The 26,923-nt window shown below is 40.8% G+C and overlaps 1 protein-coding gene across 1 annotated transcript in view; it reads left to right on the top strand.

Annotated features, from left to right (window-relative positions):
- The window catches only part of CNGB3 (cyclic nucleotide gated channel subunit beta 3), a 118,780-nt gene that overhangs the window by 65,608 nt on the left and 26,249 nt on the right, over positions 1-26,923 (top strand). Inside the window, exons 12-15 of the mRNA XM_075213753.1 lie at positions 8,022-8,163; positions 10,365-10,524; positions 10,730-10,827; positions 13,922-14,005. Coding sequence (XP_075069854.1) covers positions 8,022-8,163; positions 10,365-10,524; positions 10,730-10,827; positions 13,922-14,005 — 484 coding nt within the window. The remainder of the gene's footprint in view (positions 1-8,021; positions 8,164-10,364; positions 10,525-10,729; positions 10,828-13,921; positions 14,006-26,923) is intronic.

The following is a 26,923-nucleotide window of genomic DNA, read 5'->3' as shown; positions in this document are numbered from 1 at the left end:
CTGTAACATTCAAAATTTATTGTGTGCATAGTCTTTGATGTTTTGTAGTATGGGAGCAGTCCACTTTCACCTATGATCATCAACATTTATTTATATAGCGGCAAGGTATTTGAAAGGTCTGCTCTTAACTAGCTATGAATGCTCTGCCCGTCGAGTAGTGCATAGTACTAGTCTTTGAAATTTTTGGTATGGGTGTAGGCCAACTTTGTCTATCATCATCATTTATTTATATAGCAACAGAAAATTACGTAGTGCTTTACAATTGGGTATCTACTTGTCTAAATATCTACTGATGCCATCTAATGACATCTGATTGCTACTGCCTCTTCACTCGTGTCACACGGCGCTCTTTTGGCTTCCACAACCGAAGACCAAGACACTCACCTGTTTCCCATTGAAGCATACTTCAGCTGCTGGCGTCCTGGCGTTGGTTCTGCGCATGCGCAGACCTAGAGCCTTTGTGTCCTCTGCAGGTTTCCCATTGGTTCTCAGTTCTGGCTCCAAACTTAAAAAGGCATTTCCTCTTTCTCCTCAGTGCCTGTTAATAAAGTTACCTGCCTTATTAGACTTTGTCTGTCTCCTGTACATTTACTTTGGATCGTCAGTGCCTCCTTGCCTTTGTTAACTTGCTGGCTGGACTGTTCACGCTGCACCTGTCTTCACTGTGCTGCTATACTACAGGCCCAAACGCCTAAGCTGCACTTGTCTCCGTTACTCTGCTAGCTAGACTGTTCATGCTGCAACTACTTTCATTGTGTTATTATATTACAGACTGTATTGCTAAGCTGCACTTGTCTCTGTTACTCTGCTAGCTAGACTGTTCATGCTGCAACTACTTTCATTGTGTCGTTACACTACAGACTGTATTGTTCAAGCCACACTAGCCTCCATTAAACCGCTACTTAAATTGTTCACCCTGCATCTGTCTTCACTCCGCTACTTGACTGAAGAGCTTACATTCCATCCACTTCCATTGTGTCTCTGCATAACATCTCAGTATCTACTCCCCTGGGATCTCGCCTGACACTCCTGGTAGGTGACCAGCTAGTGCTAGTATCCATCATCATCAACCACATGTGTTTGCCTCTGCCCTCTAGCAGGCGCAAAATATATTGCTTCTGAAGGCGTATATGCATCTCCATCCTAGCCTGCCTCAGCCGCATTTCAGTGAACATGCCTTTACTACACTCGGCCTGCGCTCCTTCTCTCCCCATTCTGCCTCTCCAGTGATGAGGATTCACAAATGTAGATACATGCAGCTCCGCATTTGCTTACTGTCAGAACACGCAAAGTGCAAATTTGCGCATTTTACTCTACACAAACAGGCGTAAGTTCAACTCGGCATCAGGCCAATAGTGTCAAGTACGACACAATTTAGCACCATCTTGCTATCCCCAAGAACAAAAACACTCTAAGGGCAAGTTGGACAATACCCTGGAAGGTTACGGAGACCCAGGTAACAGCTATAGATCTAAAGGTCTGGAAGTTTGTCCGACTCTTTGATGACCCTGACATTTGCTATTCTGTGGACAAACCAGATAAAATTGGAACTTTTGGGCATCAATGAGAAACAATAAAATATAATCATCATTTATTTATATAGTGCCACTAATTCTGCAACGCTGTACAGAGAACTCATTAACATCAGTCCTTGTCCCATTGGAGCTTACAGTCTAAAATCCCTAACATACACACACACACACACACAGACTAGGGTCAAATTATTAGCAGCCAATTAACCTACCAGTATGTTTTTGGAGTGTGGGTGGAAACCGGAGCACCTGGAGGAAACCCACACAAACACAAGGAGAACATACAAACTCCTCACAGATAAGGCAATTGTAGGGAATTGAACTCATGACCCCAGTGCTGTAATGCAGAAGTGCTAACCATTTAGCCGCCGTGCTTCAAATTGTGCAGCATCTAATGCTTAGTACTTTAGCAGAAACAAAGGATAGCTCTTAAGCTCGATTTATTTTAGAACCATTATTTCCTGAACATCTGCACCTTTTAAGGGATTGCCGTTTCTGCCAAAAGTTTTCAAACTATATTTCCGTGTTACTGGCTTTACATTAACTGTAGCATCAAAAGTAGAAGTAAAGTTATATATCACTTTAGAAGCTTTCCCAACTTACTAAATGTTTATTTGGAGAGATATTTTTTTTCAATATAACTTTTGAAATATCTGTTGTCTGCAAGCACATAAGAGAATACATACACCTCTAGCTTCTTCCTCTCTCATTATTTATGCTCAGTCTGTTACATTCTGCTCTAGCTGTTTACACATTAGCATGCCAGTCTATAATGGTATGTGTTTAATTCAGTGCCAGAGGCTCTGGAAAGGGTATCGATGTGTTGCAGAGCAACCTGGCATACTCTAGCCGAAAGCTTTGTTATTTCAGATCAATTTTATGAATAAAATGCATGTGTACTTTCATTGCTATACAACCATTGCCTATTATTATAGGTTTGTTATGCTTTGTCAATCATTTTGCAGATTTTTCACATATGCTGCTGTATTTTTGGACCATTTGTTCTGCTTTTATTTCCCTGGATCTTTTCTTGATTGTGATTTTAGATGCCAACATTAAACAGGCAAATCAACCTTTTCTAGTTTGATTGCTAAAGGCTACACATTAGGCTATTGCTTTTACCATTGTTACATGAGCTGGAATATTGTTTGACCTTGGAGTGGAAACTATCAAAGAAAAAAAAGTGGGATTTTAAATGCAGAAATATTAGTTACCAAAGTTTCAGCCAAATATCTGACAGGGGAGAAGGGGAAGAGTCCTGCAAGGTTTTAGAGTGGGTGTGGATATGAAAACTAATGGGTGTGGTCACCATTCTACAAATCAAAACTAAGGGCACAAGATTTTTGTCTCTCATCCACCCTTATTACATCCTCCCATTCCCAGTTACAGGACTTTTTTCGGGCTGCACCCACTCTATGAAATTCTCTCCCTCGCACAATAAGACTCTCCTCTGGTCTACAAACTTTCAATCGTTCTCTGAAAACCCACCTCTTCAGACAAGCTTATAATATTCCTCAACCACCCTCTTAACCTCACTACATTACCCTATTACCACCCGTTACACAATTTCACATAAGACAACTACCCCCTGACCAACATTGTTGTGTGACAGGATCATTTAGCCTATGAGTTACTTTTACCTTTGCAGTCTGGCTGGGCCGAAATGCAAAATGTAGACTTAGCCTCATGTGTCAAACTCCTATTGTCCCATAGATTATTGGCTCTATATAAATAAATGATGATGATGATGATGTTGAGTTGGCTGCAAAATGGGCCTAATTTACATTTAAAAAAGCTAAACTTAAAAATTACGTATTTAAGCCTAAATCCTGATCTATACACATTTTAGGATCTGTGCAGGTCGGCACCACTAACATATGCATCTGGTTTACAGTACACCAGGCACGCGTCACAGAGACTTGTGTTCCACTTGTGCCATGTCTTTAACCATTTGTTTTATGTGCAACAATCACATTCGCTATACGGCATTAATAAAACTTAAATAAACCTCTCTAAACAGCAGAAACAAAGCCCCACCTTGTGTAAATCAAAATATATATTTTTTTCCTTAAATATGCACAAAAAAAGTTTATTACCTGCTTTAGCGCAGCAGTGTAATGGCAAGCAGCCAATCACAAGCAGTTCACTAGAGACCATCTTTATCATCATTATCCACTATTTAAACCTGCCCCTGAACACCCGCAAATAATACAGCTTTCTCAGGTATAAATACATCTTTTCATGGTCTAAATTCGTTCACAATTGTACGTACACGCTGTGAGAGTCAAGTCATTGGATAAAGTCAGCTAAATTGATTAATATTGGTTTACTGTGCGATTGCGATCAGTGCGCCACATGTAATGATGCAATCACATTGATTAATAACACACACACTTACATTTTCACTTGTAAATAGTACACATTTACTAATAGTTCCAATTCCCACTCGCTTTTTTATAAGTTTATTAAAGGTTATTTATACAGATGATATTAAAGTAAAGGTATTTATGGTTCAGGGCCTCTTAAATGTAAAGAGTTTGGCCTCATATTAAAGCTTATTTCACCAGCATTAACCCAGTTTCGACAGAATAGCGATCGCATCAAGCGAATGCAAGTTATGAGCAATATGAGATTAATACTCAAAAATACTTTGTTTATGGGTCAGTTTAAACTTGTTCTTCGGCAGAAAGATACGTAGGCAACAGTTGGAGTGAGCAGCCCCCTCCTTTGTTAGAAGATCAAATGAACTGACCTTTGACCAGCATTCTACTGGAACATCTTTAACCCTGGACCAATGAAGTCCTCTCTTAGTGTTATCTGTGTACATAGGGACATCATCAGTGTTTTATCTAAACTTAACATAAAAGCAGCCTTGGATTTAGGAACAGTCTCTCTTTGCCAACAGACATCAGGCTTGACGGGCTGTTTCTGGATCCAGGGCTGTGCAGCGTATGTATCGGTTGTACTTTGTATTTTTCTTAGTTTTGCTATTGAATCTTTTCTCTGCACAGGAACCACAATAATCATATTGGACAATATTTATTGGTAGCAACAACACGGTCGTTACAATGCCCTTACTGTACTCGGCATATGTTAGAACGCCCCTGCTCCGCCTGTCCAAGCACAGACTGGTGTAGGTGTCAGAATGATGCAAACAGGGGTGGGCTGGCCCGGGGGGCAGGGGGGCAACCACCCCCCGGGCCGCTGGGTCAGACGGCTATTAGGGCCGGGGGGTAGGCCGGCCGCCCCCCCGGATGCAAAAAACATAGTTTTCCCCCCGCAGCCGCATCTGATGACATCAGATGCGGTCCGTGTCAGCGCACAGGCGGCCGCATCACATGACAGGGGATGCGGCCGCGTCATGACGCGGCCGCATCCCCTGTCATATGATGCGGCCGCCTGTGTGCCCCCCGGCCATCCCTCTCCCAGCCCGCGCCTGGACGCAAATCTACATGGACGCATATGCCCACTTTCTAGGCATGTGCCGAGAGATTTCACACAAGATATACTAAAGTGACGCAGTACTCGCTGTGCATCAGCCCCTAAATGTCTGTCGTTTTTCGACACAGCAGCAAATGTCCACCATTTTCATACACAACAACAAAATCATCGTCAAGATTTGCCCCTTTCCTCTCCCTGGATGTCACCAGGACCCATGATTCATGCTCTCCTCATCTCACAACATTTACTATTGGAAAAATCGCCTTTCTGGCCTGCTTGACAAGCGTCTGTCCCTCTGGACAACTGGACTGGGTCTAAACTCCCTCTGGGCGCCTGGACAGGGTCTGGAATTACTCTGGACACTTGGACCAGATCCAGTCTCTCTCTAGCCACTTAGCAGCTTCATCTCTCGTACTGGCAGGTTGAAATCTAACACTGGCAGATCCCCTTTTGCAATTCGCAGCTCTCATTTGGATATTGGCAGTTCCCTCTGTGATTCTGGAACTCTCAGTAGTAACCTAACAGCTCTCCCTGCTATAATGGCAACTCTCTGTGTAAGACTGGGAGCTCTCTCTTTTTGACTGTCAGCTCTCATCATAACTTTCAGTCTATGTAATATAGTTGTGCTCCCTCTGGATTTGCCCCTCTCTGCAGTCTCTCCCTCTTACCAGGTACTCTCCTTGCTTACAGACAGGTCTCCTGGCTCTGGTTGCACTGCTTCTTGTCTGAATCCTGGCTGTACTGGCAATGGCCATGAATTCTACCTCCTCAGTCACACTCCTGCTGGCACCAAACCCTTCAATCTGGTTGGGATTTTATGTACTTTCCGGTCTTCAGGCATGCTGGGAGGTGTAGTTTCCAAAGCCTGAGCAAGCCCTGCATTGTCCCCAGTCAGCGGCTCCTCCTCCCCTGTCACTACACTCCCAGGGCCCAGCCTTTCTAAACAGGTGAGCTCTTGGTCTGGGTGCTACATACAAATATATATTAATTGTGCCCACACTTGGGGGGTAGGGGAGGTAAAGGATGGTCACCTCAGGTGGTAACTGGGTCTGAAACGGTCCTGGCTATAAGCAAAACAAGTAAAATTGTCACCTATTAATGTGTAGAGTAGTGCTGTGCTATCTCTATAAAAGTAGTATACTTCAACCTATTTATTGACAAAGTAAAACTAATCAAAATAATCTGAGCTGAAAAGAAGACACAAAGAGAGGCCAAGTTAAAAATTGGCTCCATTCAGAAACTAGTAGCACAGCATAAAATCACCTCAATATTGTGACTAAGAGACTTATGAATGAACAGAGACTCTTTCTAGATTCATACACTAAACCCACTTATGAGATATGTGCTCAGAGGTATTATGTTCATGGAAACAGGTGTAGTAGGATGCTTGTTAGGGATTCATGAAAATCCCTCAAAAACAGCCATTGTCAGGGGACTGATGCACATTTACGTAACGTTTAAATTTAGTAAGAGGGCATGGAACACCATAGCAGTCCCCATAGATGTCTATGGGGACTGCTATATTCTGCAATTTAACAAGATTTTCGGAACTTGTGCCAAAAGCTATGGGGAGAGCCTTGTGGTAGAGGGTTATGAAGATCCCTCATCACAGCATACCTGCTCTCCCCTACGGTTACTATCACTTTGCGATAGTGACCATATTGGACGTAGGAGACAGGTCTTTGCAGGAACAGCAGTTTTTCATGACTGCTGTTTCTAGTGAAGATGTGTAATAAATAGTCACAATATTTCAACCTTTATCTTTGCGATTATGATTGAAATGGATCGTGTGGAAAATGTGGTTAATAATAAATATGCCCCTTGAAGCAAAGGCAAAATTGCACGTACGTAAAACAAATTCAAGACATTGTAGATGGCAGCGAAGGAAGTTTCAATTAACTAGTCAAAGACTTATATGGTACTCAATTTGCAACTATCTCCAATAGTACAGACCAATATCCACCAAATTTAAGAATATCTTAATTTTTCTAACTTTCATGATTGTGGCTAGAAATGAGGGAAGATTTAGATTCATCTTTCTGTACAGAGGAGTAGAAGAAGTAACTAAAATCTATACCTACTGGCAAAAATACATGAATATATTGGGAATTTGCCTCTGACTCTTGCTGGTGTAGCTGATACACCTAAATACTCAATCAGCCTCTAGGCATTCTAAGCTATTTTCATGAAAATCAGCCCCAGATTAGTTAGTTTTCCAGATATTAATGAACAAGAGCTTTAAGAAGTATTTTATTCAATTAAAGTTTTCTTTTAAAATTGTGTTTGTGTGGTTCTTTCTTCAATCTTTAGGTATAATGGCCTTTAGTTAAGAACTTGCCACTCTATGGTCCCAAACTTTTTAATTATCCTGGCTCCCACAAACCAGGGAAGGGTTATGAAAATCCCTATTCTGGCTTTTCTTGGTGCCCCCTCTCCCAATAAGAACACCAGCCCTGCACTTACCACTACGGCAGGGGCACCCACGTCAAGGATGTAGGCTGATTGCGGTATTGTAGAGTGTGCATTATTCCATAAAATAGATACATTTTTCTAATGTAAGTGGTATTGACATCATGTTTATCCAGATATTATTTATAGGAGTTTACATATATATTACCATCACTTGTATATAGGAAATATATAACATATTGGAATGATCATTCATATACTTTCTTTTACAAACAGGACGATAGAATTCTGTTAAACAAGATCTCACAAAAGAAAAATCACTACGTAAAATTATCTTTTTTTATGTCAAATAATCTTTTTATTGTCAGATTTGTTTTATTGTAAGTTGAAATTTAGAAATTTAAAATTGAGGTTTAACAATATTAATAGCTTTTAAAATCTGTTTTTTTTTTATTTTCACAATTCTGAACCACAGTTGGTTACAATAAGTAAAAACAGACTATTAGAATATGACAAGATGCATCAAGAACAGAAAATACACTTTCAATAGGCTACTGTCTGTGATAATGTATTATTAATATATTTTTGCATGTAACATTTAGAAATCTGTATAAACCTCCTTGTCTGATTTATCCACAGGTATCTAAGATGTTATTACTTTGCAGTACGAACGCTGATCACTATAGGTGGCCTTGCTGAACCTCAAACATTATTTGAGATACTTTTCCAGCTTCTAAATTACTTTTCCGGTGTCTTTGTCTTTTCAAGTTTAATTGGACAGGTAAAAAAAACACATTCAAAGATCACCATCATATTGAAGATAGCATTATAGTTGCATTGGTTATTTATGGAATTTTAGCAAAGTGCTGAAATAAAATTGGTGAAAAATGTTTAAGGGAATAAGTGTGAAAGGAATGAAACATTTACATTTTGGTTGCTATGGGTTACTATTGCCTTGTTTTCCCCCCAGGGTTGAACTGTCAAATTATTCAGTAGGGCAAAAAGAAGGGATTCAAACACAGCAAACTTTAAACACAGATAGCAATAACATTGTTCAGCCAGTAGAAGCCATTTTAAAAGAAGGAACACAAACAGTTACTATTATGGACTTATCGAAACGTATGATGGATGAATTTATTTTAGATTATTTCTGAATATGAGACAATAACAGTGTTGCTATTTAAATGATAATTGTATCCCTGTGGATACACAACAGAAGGGAGAGCGTAGCACCTTAATTTTGAATTTTTATCCTTCTATGACTCATTGTCTGGAAACCTTTTTGTATTTGTGTTAATTGAAAAAATGCTTCAGTCTGAAGGGGAAAAAAAACATGTTTAATAGTATTTAAATTAAATCTTGTCTGTGTATATAAATAATGTTCCAAGAGGAAATGAAAGTATTGAGTAAACCAGTAATAATTCAATAACAACATATTTAACTATTATGATATTTGCCTACTCTTCCGGAGGCTCCCGGACTCCCGGATTAGTAGGCCACTCCCCTACTGTCGTCACATGATTCACTGCTAAGTGCATAATCATGGCCCTGCCCACCTCTGTTTTATAAAAACTTTTCCTACCCCAAGACAGCGGAGGTCCTTACTTTGAACTCCTGCCATTAGCTACGGTATGGAAATAGAAAATGTGACACATGAGTGTGTCTTTGGGCTGTCTGCATATAATTTACATTATAAGATGTCAAGAGTACTCATCCACTTCAGTCCTGTCATGCACTGCAAACACTTCACACATTTTAAGTTAATAATGTACCATATAACATACTATAACGAGTTTATTATTAAAGGTGTTGGACCTTTGAAAAAGGAGGTAGTTGGATTTTTCAATGATGTAGCTGAGACTATAGCTAAATACTTAAATTAGAGAGGTGCCACAGGCTACGAGAACTGCATTTCATTGGACATGGGCCACAGAATGAGTCACGTGATCAGCTCGTTATTAATTTATGTGTCATTCACAAGTTGTTCCAGAACAAATCTATGGAATATACAGTCATTGGGCCTGATGCTGAGTAGGACGTATGCCCGTTCGCGTAGCATAAAATCCACAAGTTTGTACTGAGCATGCACAGAAAGCAAGCATATGTCTGTATGCAGGGTTTTACAGATCGACACTAGCGTCTCGTTATGACTGGAGATGTGGGACGGGGAAGGAAAGGGAAGTCAAGCATAGGTCAAGTACAGTAAGCGCGTTCACGCAAATGCTGCTGAAGCAGACTAGCACTGAGACGTTTATATACGCCTGTCACGAGCCATATCTTTTGCACCTGCTACAGAACATATGCAAATACACAGTGAAGATGATAACGGTCACCAGCACTAGCTAGCTGCTTCGGATTGGCTGGCTGTAAATTCATCTCTGAAGCTGTTAGGCACTTTATGCATTTATTGTGCATATATCATATTATATTGTGCATATATCATAGGATTGTGTGACCTTATTTTAAAAGTAATTTTCTGGCAGTTTCATTCATATGCAAGAAGGAATATTATATCAGCATAGCAGATGTGTTTTTCGCTATGAAAACTAATGTTGACAAACGTTTCTTGTGCTTATGACCTGATTGTGTATATGTGCATAGGGGTGTATGTATGTCTGACGTAAATCTGGCTGCAGGTGCATAGCTGAACGCATCATGAGATGTCTACGACTCAGCATGTGTCTAACACAACGACAGACCCATTGTTTCTCCAGGAAGTGGTCCGACTCTTTTTATTTCAGAAAATAGTTTAAAGTTAATTTTAAACACATATAAGTATTATGTTATTGGTATTAGTTCCTTGCTGATGTCTGTGTGTAAGCAATCAGAGCATTAGAATTTGCACAATAGCAAAGCCAACCACCTACTATGAACACAAAATATATATGTGAAATGCGTCGGTGTTATGAAACTAAGCTTATGCATCCAACTTGTTTGAAATACAGGTCTTCTAAAAATGCCATATTTGAATCCCTCTGTTAGATGCGCGATGTGATTGGAGCTGCGACTGCAGGGCAAAGCTATTACCATGCCAGTGTGGACAAAACTGTGTCATATATGAACACAAACAAAATCCCCAAATATGTGCAGAGTCGCGTGAGGTCCTGGTATGAGTATACATGGGATTCCCAAGGAATGCTGGGTATGAATTATCTTACAGTATATAGCAGGAATATATTATACTTATTTAATATCCAGTAGCAACTGAAAGACAAAAATCATCATTGGTCCTCATATTTTTATTTCTAAATTAAAAACTTACAGTGCGTGATAGAAATCACCTTAATGGATTTTGAGCTATGGTCTTAGTCTATTTGTCAATATGTTGTATAAATGTATTGCCACAGATGAATCAGAACTCTTGGAGCAGATGCCAACAAAAATGCAGCTGGCTATCGCAGTGGATGTGAACTTGGCTATTGTCCATAATGTGGAATTATTCAAAGTAAGTAGCTTTATTGATTGATTTTTAGCTCACAAATATGTAAAGTTTATCTAAAATGATGCAAAATTATTGTAACTAATAAGATATCTTAATAAATGAATATGTCATAATTTAATAAAAATATTTAAACTTTCAAATATATACATCACGTGCACATGTTTCAGGTGCATTTAAAAAGTAAAAATAATTATGATAGGCTAGTCTAGTAGGGGAACATTTTTTGCTAGAATAGGAATGCTTTAGTAAGACTAAGGATTATGAGAAAGAAACAGCAGATTATTACAGCGAAATACATAAGGCAATTGCTTTCAATTATATATACAGTATAGATTCTGTTTTATTTTTATTTATTTTCTTGTCATGCTAGAAAATAGGAACGCACACATCCATTAAACCTCACACATGAGGCACCATGTAACTCTTCCCTGACAAAACAGGTCAAATATAAACCACTGAAATGACTCCCAAAGATATATGTTTGATATATGTAAGATGTATGTTTGACTCCTAGATTTACCACTTTTTAGATTTTTATAAGAAAGTCTGGCAAGAAGCAAGCAAGCGTCTGTGTGTTTTTGAACTTATGTTTTTTTTTTAATGTACCTTTCAGTTGACAATACAGTAACTTGAAAATTGCTTCCTGCTGCCTTGTTTTGGAATTAGGTACATATTAGCGTTCTTTTTAGTCTGTCTAATTGCGATCAGGAGAATGCATCTGATATAAATCGTGTTTGAAAATATGGCAATTTGCATCACCCCCTCCCTTAACTATTTACAGCAGCCACAAATACTGCTAGATTCTTCTTTTGCTGCAACAATGTTGCTGCACTCTGCAAAACATTTAACACTTATGGGCATATTCAATTGTTGGCTTTACTGCCTAAAGTAACACGGCGCATGCACTATTACCGTCACTACGGTAATAGTGCGTGCGCGTAAATACCGTTATTCCGGTACATTTTTCGCTGGATTCCTGAAATCCGGCTTAGTATTACCGTAATAACGCTAATACTTTATCCGCGGCGGAAACCGCCAACAATTGAATATGTCCCTTAGAAGCTTATGAGTTTAAATAATGTTTCTTTGAAAGCATGCATAGGATCAGCAATCTTTCTTTCTATATAAACTATTAAGAGAAGTACAGGAACAGATCATAAGATAGCCTGTGAGGGAGAGTGTCACACATCAGACCCGCTGATCGATGGGCTCCCCGCTGTCACTTACCTTTTCCCCGGCGGCTGAACTCCTCTAGGAAGGACGCCACGGCTCTCTTGCCGGGTGATCTGCGTATGCGCGAACCGGCATTTCTCCCCATTCGTTCTTTCCAGCCAATCGGCTGGCTGCTTCCCCTATTTAACACACCTATTGCCCTTGTATGTTGCCAGATCTTCAGGTCTCATCTCTTATTCAGACGTCCTGTACCCTGGCTCCTGTTTGCATACCTGCCTCCATAGTCTCCAGCATACTGGTCCGCAGACTATATCACCCTGTGTGTCTACTCCACTATCTATGCAGTAACGCTCTGCAGACCATCACTACTTGCCTCCAGAGTCTCCAGCACATTGGTCAACAGACTATCTCCCTCTGTGTGTCTACTCCACTATCTACGCAGTAACGCTCTGCAGACCATCACTACTTGCCTCCAGAGTCTCCAGCACATTGGTCAACAGACTATCTCCCCCTGTGTGTTCACTCCACTATCTATGTGGTAACGCTCTGCAGACCATCACTACTTGCCTCCAGAGTCTCCAGCACATTGGTCAACAGACTATCTCCCCCTGTGCGTTTACTCCACTATCTATGTGGTAACGCTCTGCAGACCATTGCTACCTGCCTCCTGAGTCTACAGCTTTCTGCTATGCAGACGATCACACCCTGTGTATCTACTCCACTATCTATTGGAGTAACGCTCTACAAGCTCCTCTGTAATTCCCATTTATATACTCTCTTTGGTGTCTTCGTTTCTCATCTCTGTCTTGCTCATCACCTCCTAAGAGAACCACGATCTACGGTCTGTGAGCCGCAAAGTCCAAACTTCCTTGCGAGAGTCCCTGGTGAAAACCTCCTCTGATAGATTCCGCGCCTCTTGGGGGGTAGTACCAATTCAAGCAGACCATATGGGCATTCTTCAGACCTTTGTGAATGTGACAGAGAGCATATGTGTGCGCTCAAAAAAGATTTCTAACTAGGCCACATACAGGTTGATCCTGCCGTTAAACCCAAGATTCTAGTGATAACATCATCATTCAATTGACCACACACACAGGCTGTGTAATTTATGCCACCAGTTTTTTAATAAACCTATAGAACTGAAGGTCTGTTCTTCACCTATTTCCCATAGATCTATATATGCTCACCTGTACTATTTTGCCCTTAGGTGCAATAGTATAGGTTTATATCTATAAACTGGTGCATATAAGAGATATAATGAGAACTAGTATTCTGAATTAACACATAGGAAATACTGGAAGACAAATGGGTACTGAATACAAAAGGCACAATAGTCAGGAACAATCCAAACTAGCATCATGGGGCAAACACAGTAGTAGCGGTCACAAAAGTGGTCAGTTCAAGCGGCAGACAAGTGTAATAAATAAACATGGTGAGGTCAGTGCAGGTGGCAGACAAAAATGGTGAATTAGCAAACAGGGTCAAAAATCCAACAGACAATACCAACAGATTTGGAGCACAGCGCTTAAACAAGCTAACGCTATATCAGGAAATGAGAGTGTGCTGTTGACAGCCATATAAAGCTACTTGGAACCAATCCCAATAAGTCAATCAGTCCAGCCTACATTGTGCTGACCAGTAATGCTAAGCTCCTGGTGCCAGGGAAGTTTAGTGATATAGCAAAGCAACCAGTGTAATCAGAGGAAATAGATGTATTGGAATGCTTTAATCCACCACCTTTTCTAAACTAAACTCTGTTCATAATCCTGACAGGCTGATAGAGGTATTCTGCTGTTTAGGATCCTATCACCTGTGGTTGGTCGTTTGGGGGGACACACACACTGCAATATCAGGTCAATTTGTTCTAATATTATTGTAGCATCTCATTGATGATATTGACTGCTTTTTTTAATTTCTTTGCCAGGGTTGTGAATACCAGATGCTTCATGACATGTTGCTGAGGCTGAAATCCATTGTCTATTTGCCAGGTGATTTTGTTTGCAAAAAGGTAAACTAATATCATATTTTTATTTTGCCATGCTGTATCAATTAATATATTTTGCTATTTATGAACATATTTCCATAAATGTACAATTTACAACATTTTTATTGCATTCTGGAACATAAAAACAATCATGGATAATTGTAGCATTATCAACATATTTATAAAGATGTAACTGTGAAGCTGTAACTCTTACAGTTCTTCATCAGTAATTTAATGCCATTACCAAGCACTTAGAGACCAACAATCATAAAATACAAGTCGATCGAACATGGAAAGGTATCTCGTTATATCTGAAAATTTATATTCAAAGTCCTAGTAGTTATGAGCGTTATTAACAACTCTTTCATATTAGGCAACTTGTATTTTCATTTTTCGGCCTTTTTGATACAATGAAGTGTTAATATGCCAGTATGCATGCGGTGTGTAAGGCAGTGTAACAGTGCTCTGGCTTGGGGCAGAGATGCTAAAAGCCGAGGTTCTATTATGATGACTTTCCTCTGATGAACCATGTAGCTAATGTGCGGAGAAACGCGTAAGAAATAACCGAACGTGTTTTTCTTGACATTATAATTTTTTACTGAACTTTGGTCTTCAAGTGTTGATCATCCAGATGACAAAGGTCAGTGGTAACACGTATTCTGCAAGGCTGCCCTAAATTTATAGGTACCAAAAGTATCTGATCCATAGCTCTGCTATAACACTTCTATTAATCTAGGGGAACATATATAACAACCCTTACCTATATTTTCTGATTATTCAGATTATTATCCAGTTATCCCATCAGGAGCAGCTTTCTTTGCATACCTATAGTTGACATGAGAGTTTCTATTAAGGCAAATTTTTCGGTGTGCAACCAAATTATTTTTATTTTTATATGTTAGTATCCTAGGGAGGGATAAGCCCCACATGATAGAAGGCAAAATGTCAACTCACTTAGTATAGAAATGGCACCTTAGGCTTTTTATAGCACCCTATTTTTCTTTTGCCTATCCTTTTGATGAGCAGAAAAAATGTTTTCAGAGCTGTCTTAACAGGATACTATTTATTAATTTAGACATTCTCACTGTTTCTCACCCCACTTGTTTTGTTTTGTGCTACATTTTGATTCAACAGGGTAACAAGTTGGATCATTATCAGCACCTCTACCTAGCTTATGAGACGTGGTTTGGCCTCCAGGTTCTCACCTCTCTAAAGATTCTAAAGGTTCCTTCTTTGGGTCATGCCAAAGAGTTCCAGAATCCATGGCAGTACACAGAAATAACGGGAGAAAGGAGACCCCCTGCCCCCTAGGTGAACTTATTGATTTGGAGGCATAGTTTTTGGCAAAGTACTATAATACAGGCCTAAAATACATAATTAGTATTTTGAATTTTCTGTCTTTTGGTTAATTTAAAGTAGTGTATTAGGAGAGCTAGGAAACCTTTCTGATCATGGGCAGACTGCCCTGGTCCTCTGTCCAAGGGGCAGACAGGCTTGGATGTTCCCTTGCAGTAGTATCTGGGAGGTACCGCTTCTGGCTGGGCAAGAAAATATTTTTAACATTTTATCTAGGCTCCCACCTTCCCACTCTCTGAGTCTCTCTCATAAGGGGTAGGAGGGGGGAATTTTCTGGATCCTTGGGTAACTCTTTGGTAAATCCCAGGTAAAGGAATTGTCATGACAAGTGGTGAAGGGGCTATGAAGACCCTTGCTGTCATTGAACCCTCCTGGGACACAGTAGTTGGGAAACAAGAGCCGCTATCTCTCTGGAGAAGAGCATGAAAAGATGACAACCTTGAAGACTGTTTTTACTATATGAGGCACTTCAAGAAAAATTTGAAACCAGATATCTTGTATTTAGGTCTAGTGGTCCTTTAAGCAGTCAAAGGCTTTCACTAGGTCATACGATCATGTGACTTGCAGGAGTGATGAGAAAGTGTAAACACACATACATAAAATTGTTGGACCAATAGGGTCAGATTTGATACTGCTCATTGATCAAGAGTGGAATCCCCACAGGAACCTGGAAGTGACTTTGTTGTAACCTATGTTTTTATGGCATTTTATAGTTGTAATTGTCTGGATGAAAGTGCTAAAATAACTGGACGGTGTCCTGTCTCATGATATGGGAACTAAATACTGGAAACAACTCTCTTTTGAGAACTGTACTCAATGGGCCTGATTCATTAAGGAACAACATTTAGTGAGTTTTCTCTTTGACAAAACCATGTTACAATGCAAGGGGTGCAAATTAGTTTATTACTTGGCACATTAAATACTGGCTGTTTTTCATGTAGAGCACAAGTACTTGATAGCTTTATTTGTACACAAACATTTAGGTTGATCTAGGTCGTGACCTATCCAACCAAGGCCGGACTGGAACTAAAAATCAGTCCTGGCATTTAAAGCACACAGGCCGGCCTCTGTTCCAATAATATTACAGTACTTTTTGCAAAAGTTATTGTTATATGGTGTCCCGTGAGATACAAATGTATTACACGCAGCTTGACTCTCTATTTGTAGCATAGGGATTACCAGTATCAGATGATGGTATCTACAGGACTGGCAAGAGAAATTTGGGGCACAGGTACAGTGAACTTTTGGGGCCCCCCTCCATAGACAAGTAGCAAATGAACTGTGTGCCGCCGCTCAGCCGCGGCGCCAAAAAGGACGTGGCCACATTGTGCTGGGAGTGTTTTCAACATGGGGCATTGATACATATATTGTAATAAAACATTACATTTATCACACCCTACCAGCCACATTATGACACCCCCCAGCCCACTGTACTTATCTATGCTTCTGGTGCTGCTGACATCCATCAGGGTCGGAGCTTCCTGTAGAGTGAGCAGGGAAGCTCTTTGTCTCACGAGATTACCAAATCTTGTGATGCTTAGAGCTCCTCAGCTTGCTCTGCAGGCAGTATCCTGTCCAACGACCAGGAGCAGCTATCAGCTTCCTTCCCCTAACCAGAGCTGGATTAAGGCTCGGGGGGCCCAGGGTTTTTAAGACAGCAGGGCTCCTATTATGTAACATGGTTATCATTTAGACAAATGTTAGACAAATACACAGGCAATACTGTGTGCACTACTGTTAGATGCACACAGCTCTCCCTTCACAAGCAGTACGTTGTGAAGCAGGACAAACCTTCCAACTGTCCTTCCCGTCAGACCAAATCCTGACTAAGCAAGACAGTCACCCAAATTCAGGACTGCCCCACCAGATTCAGGACAGTTGGCAGACTGTCCTGCTTTCTCCTACCTGTCTTGTCACTTTCACCACTTCTAACTGCTGGTGTCCTTAGATCAGTTCCTTCTTGTCCTGATCCTGGAATGTTGAATGCCCTATTTTGAAAAAAATGGGTTCATGAGATTTAGAAAACTCCAAACAGCCCCAGTGTTAAAGCAATAGCACTTACGTTTTATAATTAGGCCTCCCGCCATTCCCAACAATAATAATATTCACATTAAATAATTAGACCTATTTCCCTCCAACCAGCCCCAACATTAAATCACGGCACCACATAGGACGCGCACCATGTGACAGGTGCCGTCCCATGTGATTACTTGTATTGGCCGCACATCACTGAATCTCCGTCCAACGAGCAGCGAGCAGGGAGGTGCTGCTGCCCAGGCGGGCATGCGGACAGCTGGATCAGCCAATCTAGCCATCAGCCCTTCTGGCATTTGCCAGAAGTGCCAGATGGCCGGTCCGGCCCTGTATCCAATTGTAAATCTGTCCCCACATTTTAAATGTACCTCCCCCTCCAATGCAACATAGCTTTGCCAAGGTGAAAAGTTACTAATTTTTGCATTACTATCCTTAATGAATCAGGCCCAATGTGTTTTTCAATTGATTATGAGGTTTTGCCAACAGCAATAATATTAAAAAAACTACCAATAAAGTATTGTACTGGTAAGGTCCCCTTCCAAATAAACAATTCAAGTTCTCCCCTCTGTAAGAAGTGATTGTGCGTTTCCCAGATGATGTAACCCAGAGATGGCTGCTGATGCTCCAGTTTTAATAGACCGGTATATTCACATCTGATTTCATTGGAAACCATTGCGGCTTAAATAGGTGAACGTAGGTGGATTAAAACCTTTTGAGAGTAGCAAATATTTGAACACACGGACCTCATTTAGAGTAAGAAGTAAATCCAGCGAGGAGGTGCATTTTTCATCCTGGCCAAACTGTGTTACACTCTAAGGGGCATATTCAATTAGCTTTCGGATTCGCGGTAACGAGCCAGAACAGCCGCGAAACGTAATACACGTTACCGCAATAACGTGAATTTTCCGCATTAATGCGGTACCGTAATACCCGCAAGAACGTGCACTTTTCGCGGTAACGCGCATTACCGCGAATCCGAAAGCTAATTGAATATGCCCCTAGGATTGTTAAAATTGAAGTTAGTGGACGATAATAATTGAGGACTGAGCAGAAATAGAATTTAAGAAACCTACCCCTGCATGGAATAGCGAAGTCATCTTGCAAAAGTTTAGTTTCAAGAGATTAAAAACTCATATTTATTAAACAATACTGTCTTTAATAGAGTTTCTGTATATTATTAATTATTATTATTATTATTTTTATTATTATTATTATTATTATTATTAATAATTATGTTATTTATTTTTACCATCATTTGAGGGAGATTTATTTGTACATTAATTTCTCATATCCATGGTTGATTTGCACCACCTTAAACTATATCTATTTTTACTTTTTTTTTCTTTTCTTAACAGTCCAGTCATAAAACTCAATAATATAAAACAGTCCAACGTTTCATTTTATGCTGTATTATTTGTATCTTTCTTTTATTTAAATAACGTCAAGCAGATTAACCATCCGTCTATGGTTGTGTTAGTTAATAAGCTAATCACTTAATTAATTAGTATGAACTGCAATATATTTTATCAGAAATAAACTCTTTGTTTTTGGATTAAGGCAGAAAATAAAGTAAAAATTAATACAGCTTTTTTTTTTTATCTTTTTACTTTTCGTTGCCTCTTTTCCCTGTCAGTTCTCTGTTTAAGATGTCTTAGTTGTATAATCACTTCTTCTCCTTATGGACTCACCTATCCTCCATGATGTCTGTCCACTTTCACACTTCTTATATTCTGTGATACACCTCCATGGACATTTCCACCCCTCACCTGTTTTATTTTTATTTGGTATTCTAGTATTCCATCTGGCAGTGTACACCTGTTTCTTGGCTTGGGCTTAATGCTGTTCTGTACCTACAGATCTGGCCAAAAGTTTTGAGAATGACACAAGTATTGGTTTTCACCAAATTTGCTGCTTCAGTGTTTTAGACCTTTTTGTCAGATGTTGCTATGGTATACGGAAGTAAGATTACAAGCATTTCATAAGTGTCAGAGGCTTTTATTGACAATTACATTAAGTTTATGCAAAGAGTCAATATTTGCAGTGTTGACACTTCTTTTTGATTACCTCTGCAATTCGCCCTGGCATGCTGTCAATCAATTTCTGGGCCACATACTGACTGATGGCCGCCCATTCTTGCCTAATCAATGCTTGGAGTTGGTCAGAATTTGTAGGGTTTTTTTTGTCCACCCACCTCTTGAGGTTTGACCACAAGTTCTCAATGGGATTAAGGTCTGCGGAGTTTCCTGGCCATGGACTCAAAATTTCGATGTTTTGATCGCCAAGACACTTAGTTATCACTTTTGCCTTATGGCAATGTGCTTCATCATGCTGGAAAAGGCATTGATCATCACCAAACTGTTCTTGGATGGTTGGGAGAAGTTGCTCTTGGAAGATGTTTTGGTACCATTCTTTATTCATAGCTGTTTTCTTAGGTAAAATTGTGAGTGAGCAGCATCCTGACACATGATTGGTCTCAGGATGCTTTACTGTTGGCATGACACAGGACTGATGGTAGCACTCACCTTTGCTTCTCTAGACAATAGTTTTTCAAGATGACCCAAACAATTTGAAAGGGGATTCATCAGAGAAAATTATTTTGCCCCAGTCCTCAGCAGTCCAATCCCTGTACCTTTTGCAAAATATCAGTCTGTCTCTGATGTTTCCGGGAGAGAAGTGGCTTCTTTGCTAGCCTCCTTGACACCAGGCCATCCTCCAAAAGTCTTTACCTCACTGTGCGTGCAGATGCACTCACACCTGCCTGCTGCCTTTCCTGAGCAAGCTCTGTACTGGTGGTGCACCGGTCCCACAGCTTAATAAAGTTTAGGAGATGGTCCTGGCGCTTGCTGGATGCCCTGAAGCCTTCTTCACAACTATTTAACCTCTCTACTAGAAGTTCTTGATGATCCAATAAAAGGTTGATTTAGGTGCAATCTTACTAGCAGCAATATCCTTTCCTGTGAAGCTCTTTTTGTGTAAAGCAATGATGACTGCATTTGTTTCCTTGCAGATAACCATGGTTAACAGAGGAAGAACAATTATTTCAAGCACCACCCTCCTTTTAAAGATTCCAGTCTGTTATTCCAACTCAATCAGCATGACAGAATGATCTCCAGCTTTGTCCTCATCAGCAGTTTCATCTGTGTTAATAAGAGAATCACTGACCTGATGTCAGCTGGTCCTTTTGTGGCAGAGCTGAAATGCAGTGGAAATGTTTTTGGGATAAAGCTCATTGTCATGGCAAAGAGGGACTTTGAAATTAATTGCAATTCATCTGATCACTCTTCATGGCATTCTGGAGTATATGCAAATTGACATCATTAAAACTTAGACAGCAGACACTGTAAAAAAAATAATGTCTGTGTCATTCTCAAAACTTTTGGCCATGACTGTACATGCTCAACCTGTCAATATTTGCCACATCCCTTTTTCTGACATAACAGGTATCAGTTCCAATCGCAATGTCACTGTCCTGGTGATTGACAGAGTGGGTGGTCCTAGAGACCACTACAGTGGTCAGCTCACCAGTGCGCTGAGCATGTAGCACGGTGGCTTAGTTGTTTGCACTTCTTACGAATAGTAAGTATCAATCACTTACATGTGTACACACCCCCAAAGTCTAACAATGCTAATCAGTGACACAATTACATTTTTAAAATAGATTGCATTAGTGGCTGCTATTAAAAGTTTAAAAATCGTAATATTGTTACTAGTTTGAGAAATAACATTCTGTCTCCTATTTTCTACACATACAGTAAACTCATTATAAAACATCACCCAGACATCATTGGTGTCACAAAGGGTAATCTTGCTCATTAAATGTTTATTTTGCTCCATCTAAATGATTTAAAAATGTTGATTTTAGAAAAATATTCAAACCACTGAAAGAGTTGATGTTTTATGCTGCATCATTAAATATTAATTTAATCTGTAAGCCTTTTGTCTGCTGTGAGCCAGAGGCTAAATTCATTCTGAAAAATCAGCTGTGTGCTGTGTATTTCCTCTGGCAACTTTTCAGAAGACCCTGAAACAAGCGAAGATATGTGGATAGGGAACATGACTGAGCTAAGAATAATCCGAGTTACATATAAAGTTACATATGAAGCTACAGTGAGTGGATTGGTTAAGGGAGCAAGGGGTGGGCTTATGCTTATAGGGAACTATGTATAAATGGAAGGGGAGGAGTGCTGACATTTTGCCGTGGAAAACATTTACACGTGCTATAGGGGGTGATGGGTATACAAAAATATGTTAGCAGAATCTTGAGGAAGTGCTGGTCCAACTGTAGGTCACATCATTGGTTAGAGGAGGAGAGTAGCTTTAGACCACTCTTAGAGGTCTGAACCTCAAAACAGTAACATAAACCAATCAGCTGAACATGTTCTTGGCAATCACTGCTGCAAGAACCTTTTATCCCTTCACCTCCTGCAAGCCCTGCACCATATTTTGAAATCTCACCGTTTGTGGAGACCATTCTGGGGCACCTGTAGATCACAGAAAAAGTCCATCAAGGAGGTATCCTGGGAGTAATTAAGTCATCAGCCATGTTATGCTCAACAGAAGGCATCATGGATCCAAGTAGAAGGGATTCAGAAGAGCCAAGAGAACTCTGGAGAGGAAGGTGTGGGTGCCACAGCACAGTGGATTGCATTTGGTGCAGAAGAGCCCTGGAGACAAGAGTCAGAGTGTGGGGAGGGCACAGCACAGACAAAGCAAATCTGTGGCTATCAGGAGGCATGGATGTTAAGGCTGGCAGATCTGTGGCTATCCGGAGGCATGGATGTTAAGGCTGGCAGGACTGTGGCTATCCAGAGGCATGGATGTTAAGGCTGGCAGGTCTGTGGCTATCAGGAGGCATGGATGTTAAGGCTGGCAGGTCTGTGGCTATCCGGAGGCATGGATGTTAAGGCTGGCAGGACTGTGGCTATCCAGAGGCATGGATGTTAAGGCTGGCAGGTCTGTGGCTATCAGGAGGCATGGATGTTAAGGCTGGCAGGTCTGTGGCTATCAGGAGGCATGGATGTTAAGGCTGGCAGGTCTGTGGCTATCCGGAGGTATGGATGTTAAGGCTGGCAGGTCTGTGGCTATCAGGAGGCATGGATGTTAAGGCTGGCAGGTCTGTGGCTATCAGGAGGCATGGATGTTAAGGCTGGCAGGTCTGTGGCTATCCGGAGGCATGGATGTTTAAGCTGGCAGGTCTGTGGCTATCCGGAGGCATGGATGTTAAGGCTGGCAGATCTGTGGCTATCAGGAGGCATGGATGTTAAGGCTGGCAGATCTGTGGCTATCAGGAGGCATGGATGTTAAGGCTGGCAGGTCTGTGCATCTCCAAGACACATTTTATTCTACTATTGGTCTACATACAATTTTTCCAAAGGGAGTAAATAAAATATCTCAATGTACTGATCCCTCCAAATATTTCTCTTTACTTCCTAACCACACAATACATTATACTGGTGAGATCTGCGGTAATCAATACAAGGGGTAATGAGATTATGTCCCTGCATTTGTTGAGGGACTTTAGTGAGTGTGAGATGCACAATGAGGATGTGGTCACTGCAGGTTTTCCAGTTAAAATTGAACAGCCTGATACTACCTGCATCCCGGCTGTTGTCATGACAAAATCTGGACCGTCACTTCCGGTTCCTGTGTCCCGGCCGTTGTCAGGGAAACTGCTGGGATGCTGTTCTAAGTCAGCGCCGTGTTCCGGCGATGCTGACAGCCGGGGGCGTGCGTTTGATCACCTGTGGGGCTAATTAGTTCATTTATTATTCTACTCCTGGGGCGCATTTACTACATCTCCCATCTCCCTTTTGATTGGTGCTTTTCAGCATTTAAGGCAGGGAGGGCTTAGCCTGCTTGTATACTGGACTCCGCTGTTTCGCTTGTGACCCTGACTTCGGCTTGGATACCGATTTGCCTGTTTGCTACGGACCCTGACCTTGGCCACCTCTGACCACTCGCTTCAGCCTGAGCTAGCTCCTCCGATCCCGCCTGTGCTACGGTCATCATAGATATGCTTTTACTACACTGAGCTTAAGACCTGGGGACATCCAAGTACCTGTGAACACATAAAGCTCTACGGGACAGGCGGCTGCTTAAGGTAAAGACCTCAACACCATTGTTCTAAAATCTCATCTTGGTGGTCGTGAGCCCTAACACAGCCTTCCCCAGTTGTGGAAAGAACTTCCTCCCTAGTGAGTACATAGTCACAAATTGCCCCAGTGGAGGTAGGATATTGGGGCTAGGGGAGTGGTCAGTGGAAACAATGACGTGCTTTCATCGCATTGGTGGGGAGAAAGATGTAGAGTGATTCTGTGTGCTCAAATAGTGGGACACAACCAGGGGAACTTGGTGAACTATGAGACTTGGTTATATGTGTGTTTCAAAGGGAGTCTAGGGGCCCACCAAAAGCAGGAAGTGAAGATAAATATTTGGACGGATCAGTACATTGAGAGATTTTATTTACTCCCTTTGAAAATATTCTATCTCGCCCAAGTGGGAAGGAATGAGAGTAGAAGGCAAAAGGAAGGCGATTGTAAATAATGAACTACTCCCAGGCCTTTCCGATTTTAGCTAGCAACATTGGGGAAAAAAAGCCGGAAAACTGCTGGTTGTAATATGATTAGTTCGGATTAAAAACAAGGTCCCATGCAGGCTGGAGATGGGATAACTTGGACATTAGCCTCTGGATGAAGTGTGGACTTCCTGCAATGGGATGACAGCATCCTTTTCTGGTGCCTGCCGTTGCTTCAAGAACAGGTAAGTTGCCGGCTAAAACAGGGCCGAGTACATGTCGCAGTTAAATGATGGCCAATGAAAGACGGGCGTATCATACAGATAGAGACATCGATGTTCAGGGTAGCCACCCACTAAGTGTTTTAAGAGGGGAAGGAAAGGCAGACACTGGGAACATGTGGGAAAATTGCATTGCACTGGTTAAAAGAGACTTGATATGCCCCTAGCTTAAGAGACATCCAAATGTCTGGGGCACTATAAGCGTACCATTTGCTGAGCCGTACACATCTTAATGTCTGTGCAGATTGGTTCTAGTAGCAAATATGACCAGTTTACACCAGGCACACATCACAGATACCCACATGCGTCCATGTTTTTATCCATTTGCTTAATGTGCAACAAACACATTCTCTGTTAGGTATCGATATGGCTTAAGAAACCTCACTAATACAGCAGAAATAACTCCTTGTCCTGTATAAAAAAAAAGAAAAGTTTTGCTTAAACCCATATGCAAAAGCATAATGTATGGCCAAGCGATGAAGAAAGCACCAATCAGAGTGAGCAGTGCAATCGCAAGCAGCCAATCACAAGTGATTCACTAGTGCTGTAGAAAGTCATCCTCATCATCTGCATATCTGCATCTTTTTCCTGGTCTGCATGCATTCACAATTGTACAAACACACCCTTGCTGCACTCACCCTATGTTAAGATCACTTTTTGGGCATGCACAGAGTGATTTCATGCAAGATAAGATACACAAACTGGCGTAGCTGATCCTGAGTGTTTCCTGGGATGCGTGCGGGAAGTGAAACTTTATGTGGATAAATGTGTGCCCATGGGGTGTTCAATGTCATATACCTTCTTAGAAACATTCAGCTCCTTACAGTGGGTGCTATGGGATTGGGACAGCAACAAAGCTGCTAGGTGGTGACTGAGTAACTAAATAATTATGCATATTAGGTGATGGCAAAGAAGTAATTTTAGATCATATGTCAGGCCCCAATTGGTGTCATAATAAAATAAAATTTTAACAAAAGTAAATGAAAAGTGGAGGTATTTGAGTAAAGGTCTGTGAGACAGAAAACAATAGGATAATGTGGTGAGGTATATGGACATTGTGAAATATAACTAGGTCTGCTTAAAAAAATATGAAAATAAAAAAGAATGGAATAAAAGGAAGCAAAGAAAACTATAGAAGGTAGGTGTCAAAGAAAATAAGATGGTGGAGTAGAGAATACATTTAGGTAATGGTAACCGATATATTCAGGGAAAGGTGGAGGTGGTGGAAGAAATTGGTATAAGTGGAAAAAGTAAGACTTGCTAGTGGAGCTGCTAAATTGTTGTACTTTGTTTCATTCAGATCCAGTTCAGTGCCTGGTGTGAATTGTGAGACAGTTCTATGTATTCTGGGCAGTGCTTCAGGCAGCAGTGGGACTAGATAGGAGGCAGTTGGGATTGGTAAGAGGTCAGAATGTTAGGTATATACATGGAATTGTAGTTCGCCTGCCAGAGTTAATGACTTGGGAGTGGTACATATGACAGACACCCTCACAGCTCTAGGGCCATGAGTTTGATTCCAACCAAGGCACTATCTGTCTTGAGTTTGCATGTTCTCCCCATGCTAGGTGGGTTTTCTCCAGATGCCCCAGTTTCCAAATAATATATAAAAATATAATAATATAATATATATAAATATAATAAAAATGGAGGTCTTGATGAAATTATGGGTAAGGTTTCCCAACAACATGATGGTGTGTCAGAGATGATGGCAAAGAGATACTGGCAACACGACAGATCCCAGAAAGGTGTGGACCAGGCCAGGATACAAATTAACAGGCTGATGTGAGAATATGTGGCCAGTGGGAGATGTTGATACATATACAGTTGGAATGTAGAAACGCATGCCTTTATATCAGTGACAGGGTGCAGCTACCAGAGATTGGTCTAGACCAGGGGTCAGGGAACTTTTTTACCTTTTATCCCATGTATATTTCGATACGCTGACGTTACCCCCTTGATTTGAAAGGAAGGAAATCATATATTATTAATTATTGGAATTTAAAATTTTATTGAATCTATTCAAAATTTATTTGAAAGCTTCAACTTCAAGTCTTCAGATTTTGGAGAAATTATGTTGCTTCATTTTTGATACGAGAGCATCAATAATGGGGCATTTTGATGTCAGAGCAATTTGGATACAGTCTTCAGCGTCCAATCGATTTCTCTGCTTTGTTTTTATATTCGTTAGAGTGGAAAATCCTTGTTCGCCAAGGTAGGTTGTTGCAAAAGGCAGCAGCTTTCTGACTGCCTCCTCATGTGCAATTTTGAATGGCTTTGCAGCTTTTGACATCCAAAAATATGACAGATCTGCTTTGTTTTCAAATGCAATATGTGCTTCATTATTGCATCAAAGCTCAAGGAGTGCCTCTGCCAACCCCTGAGGCTCTTCTGGTACAACAGCAATTTCACATTTAAAGAGGTCTACAATCCAACTGACAGCATGTGAATCGGCAGCATTACCCCCAGGAATTTCATTTTTACCCCATTTGGGGTCATTTACCCCTGTTCCCTGACCACTGGTCTAGACATACAGATCCAGGACGCGGTCCAGAGAGCAGCCGGTGTGTGGCAAGCAGCACAGATCTGAGGAGTCAGATTTGTTTGCTATATTGTGGTCCCAACTGGCCTTGGATATGTGCGTTACCCCTTTTGAATAAGGGAACCCGATGTTAGCATATTATGCTATCTGCTTTCTACTTTTATGTAATCAGTTATTACTGTGATCATTTTACTTCCACTCAACTGTTACTGCCAGTT

This window comes from Mixophyes fleayi, chromosome 5, assembly GCF_038048845.1.
Source record: "Mixophyes fleayi isolate aMixFle1 chromosome 5, aMixFle1.hap1, whole genome shotgun sequence".
Lineage (NCBI taxonomy): Eukaryota > Metazoa > Chordata > Amphibia > Anura > Limnodynastidae > Mixophyes > Mixophyes fleayi.
This window is presented reverse-complemented; position numbering and strand designations above follow the sequence as displayed.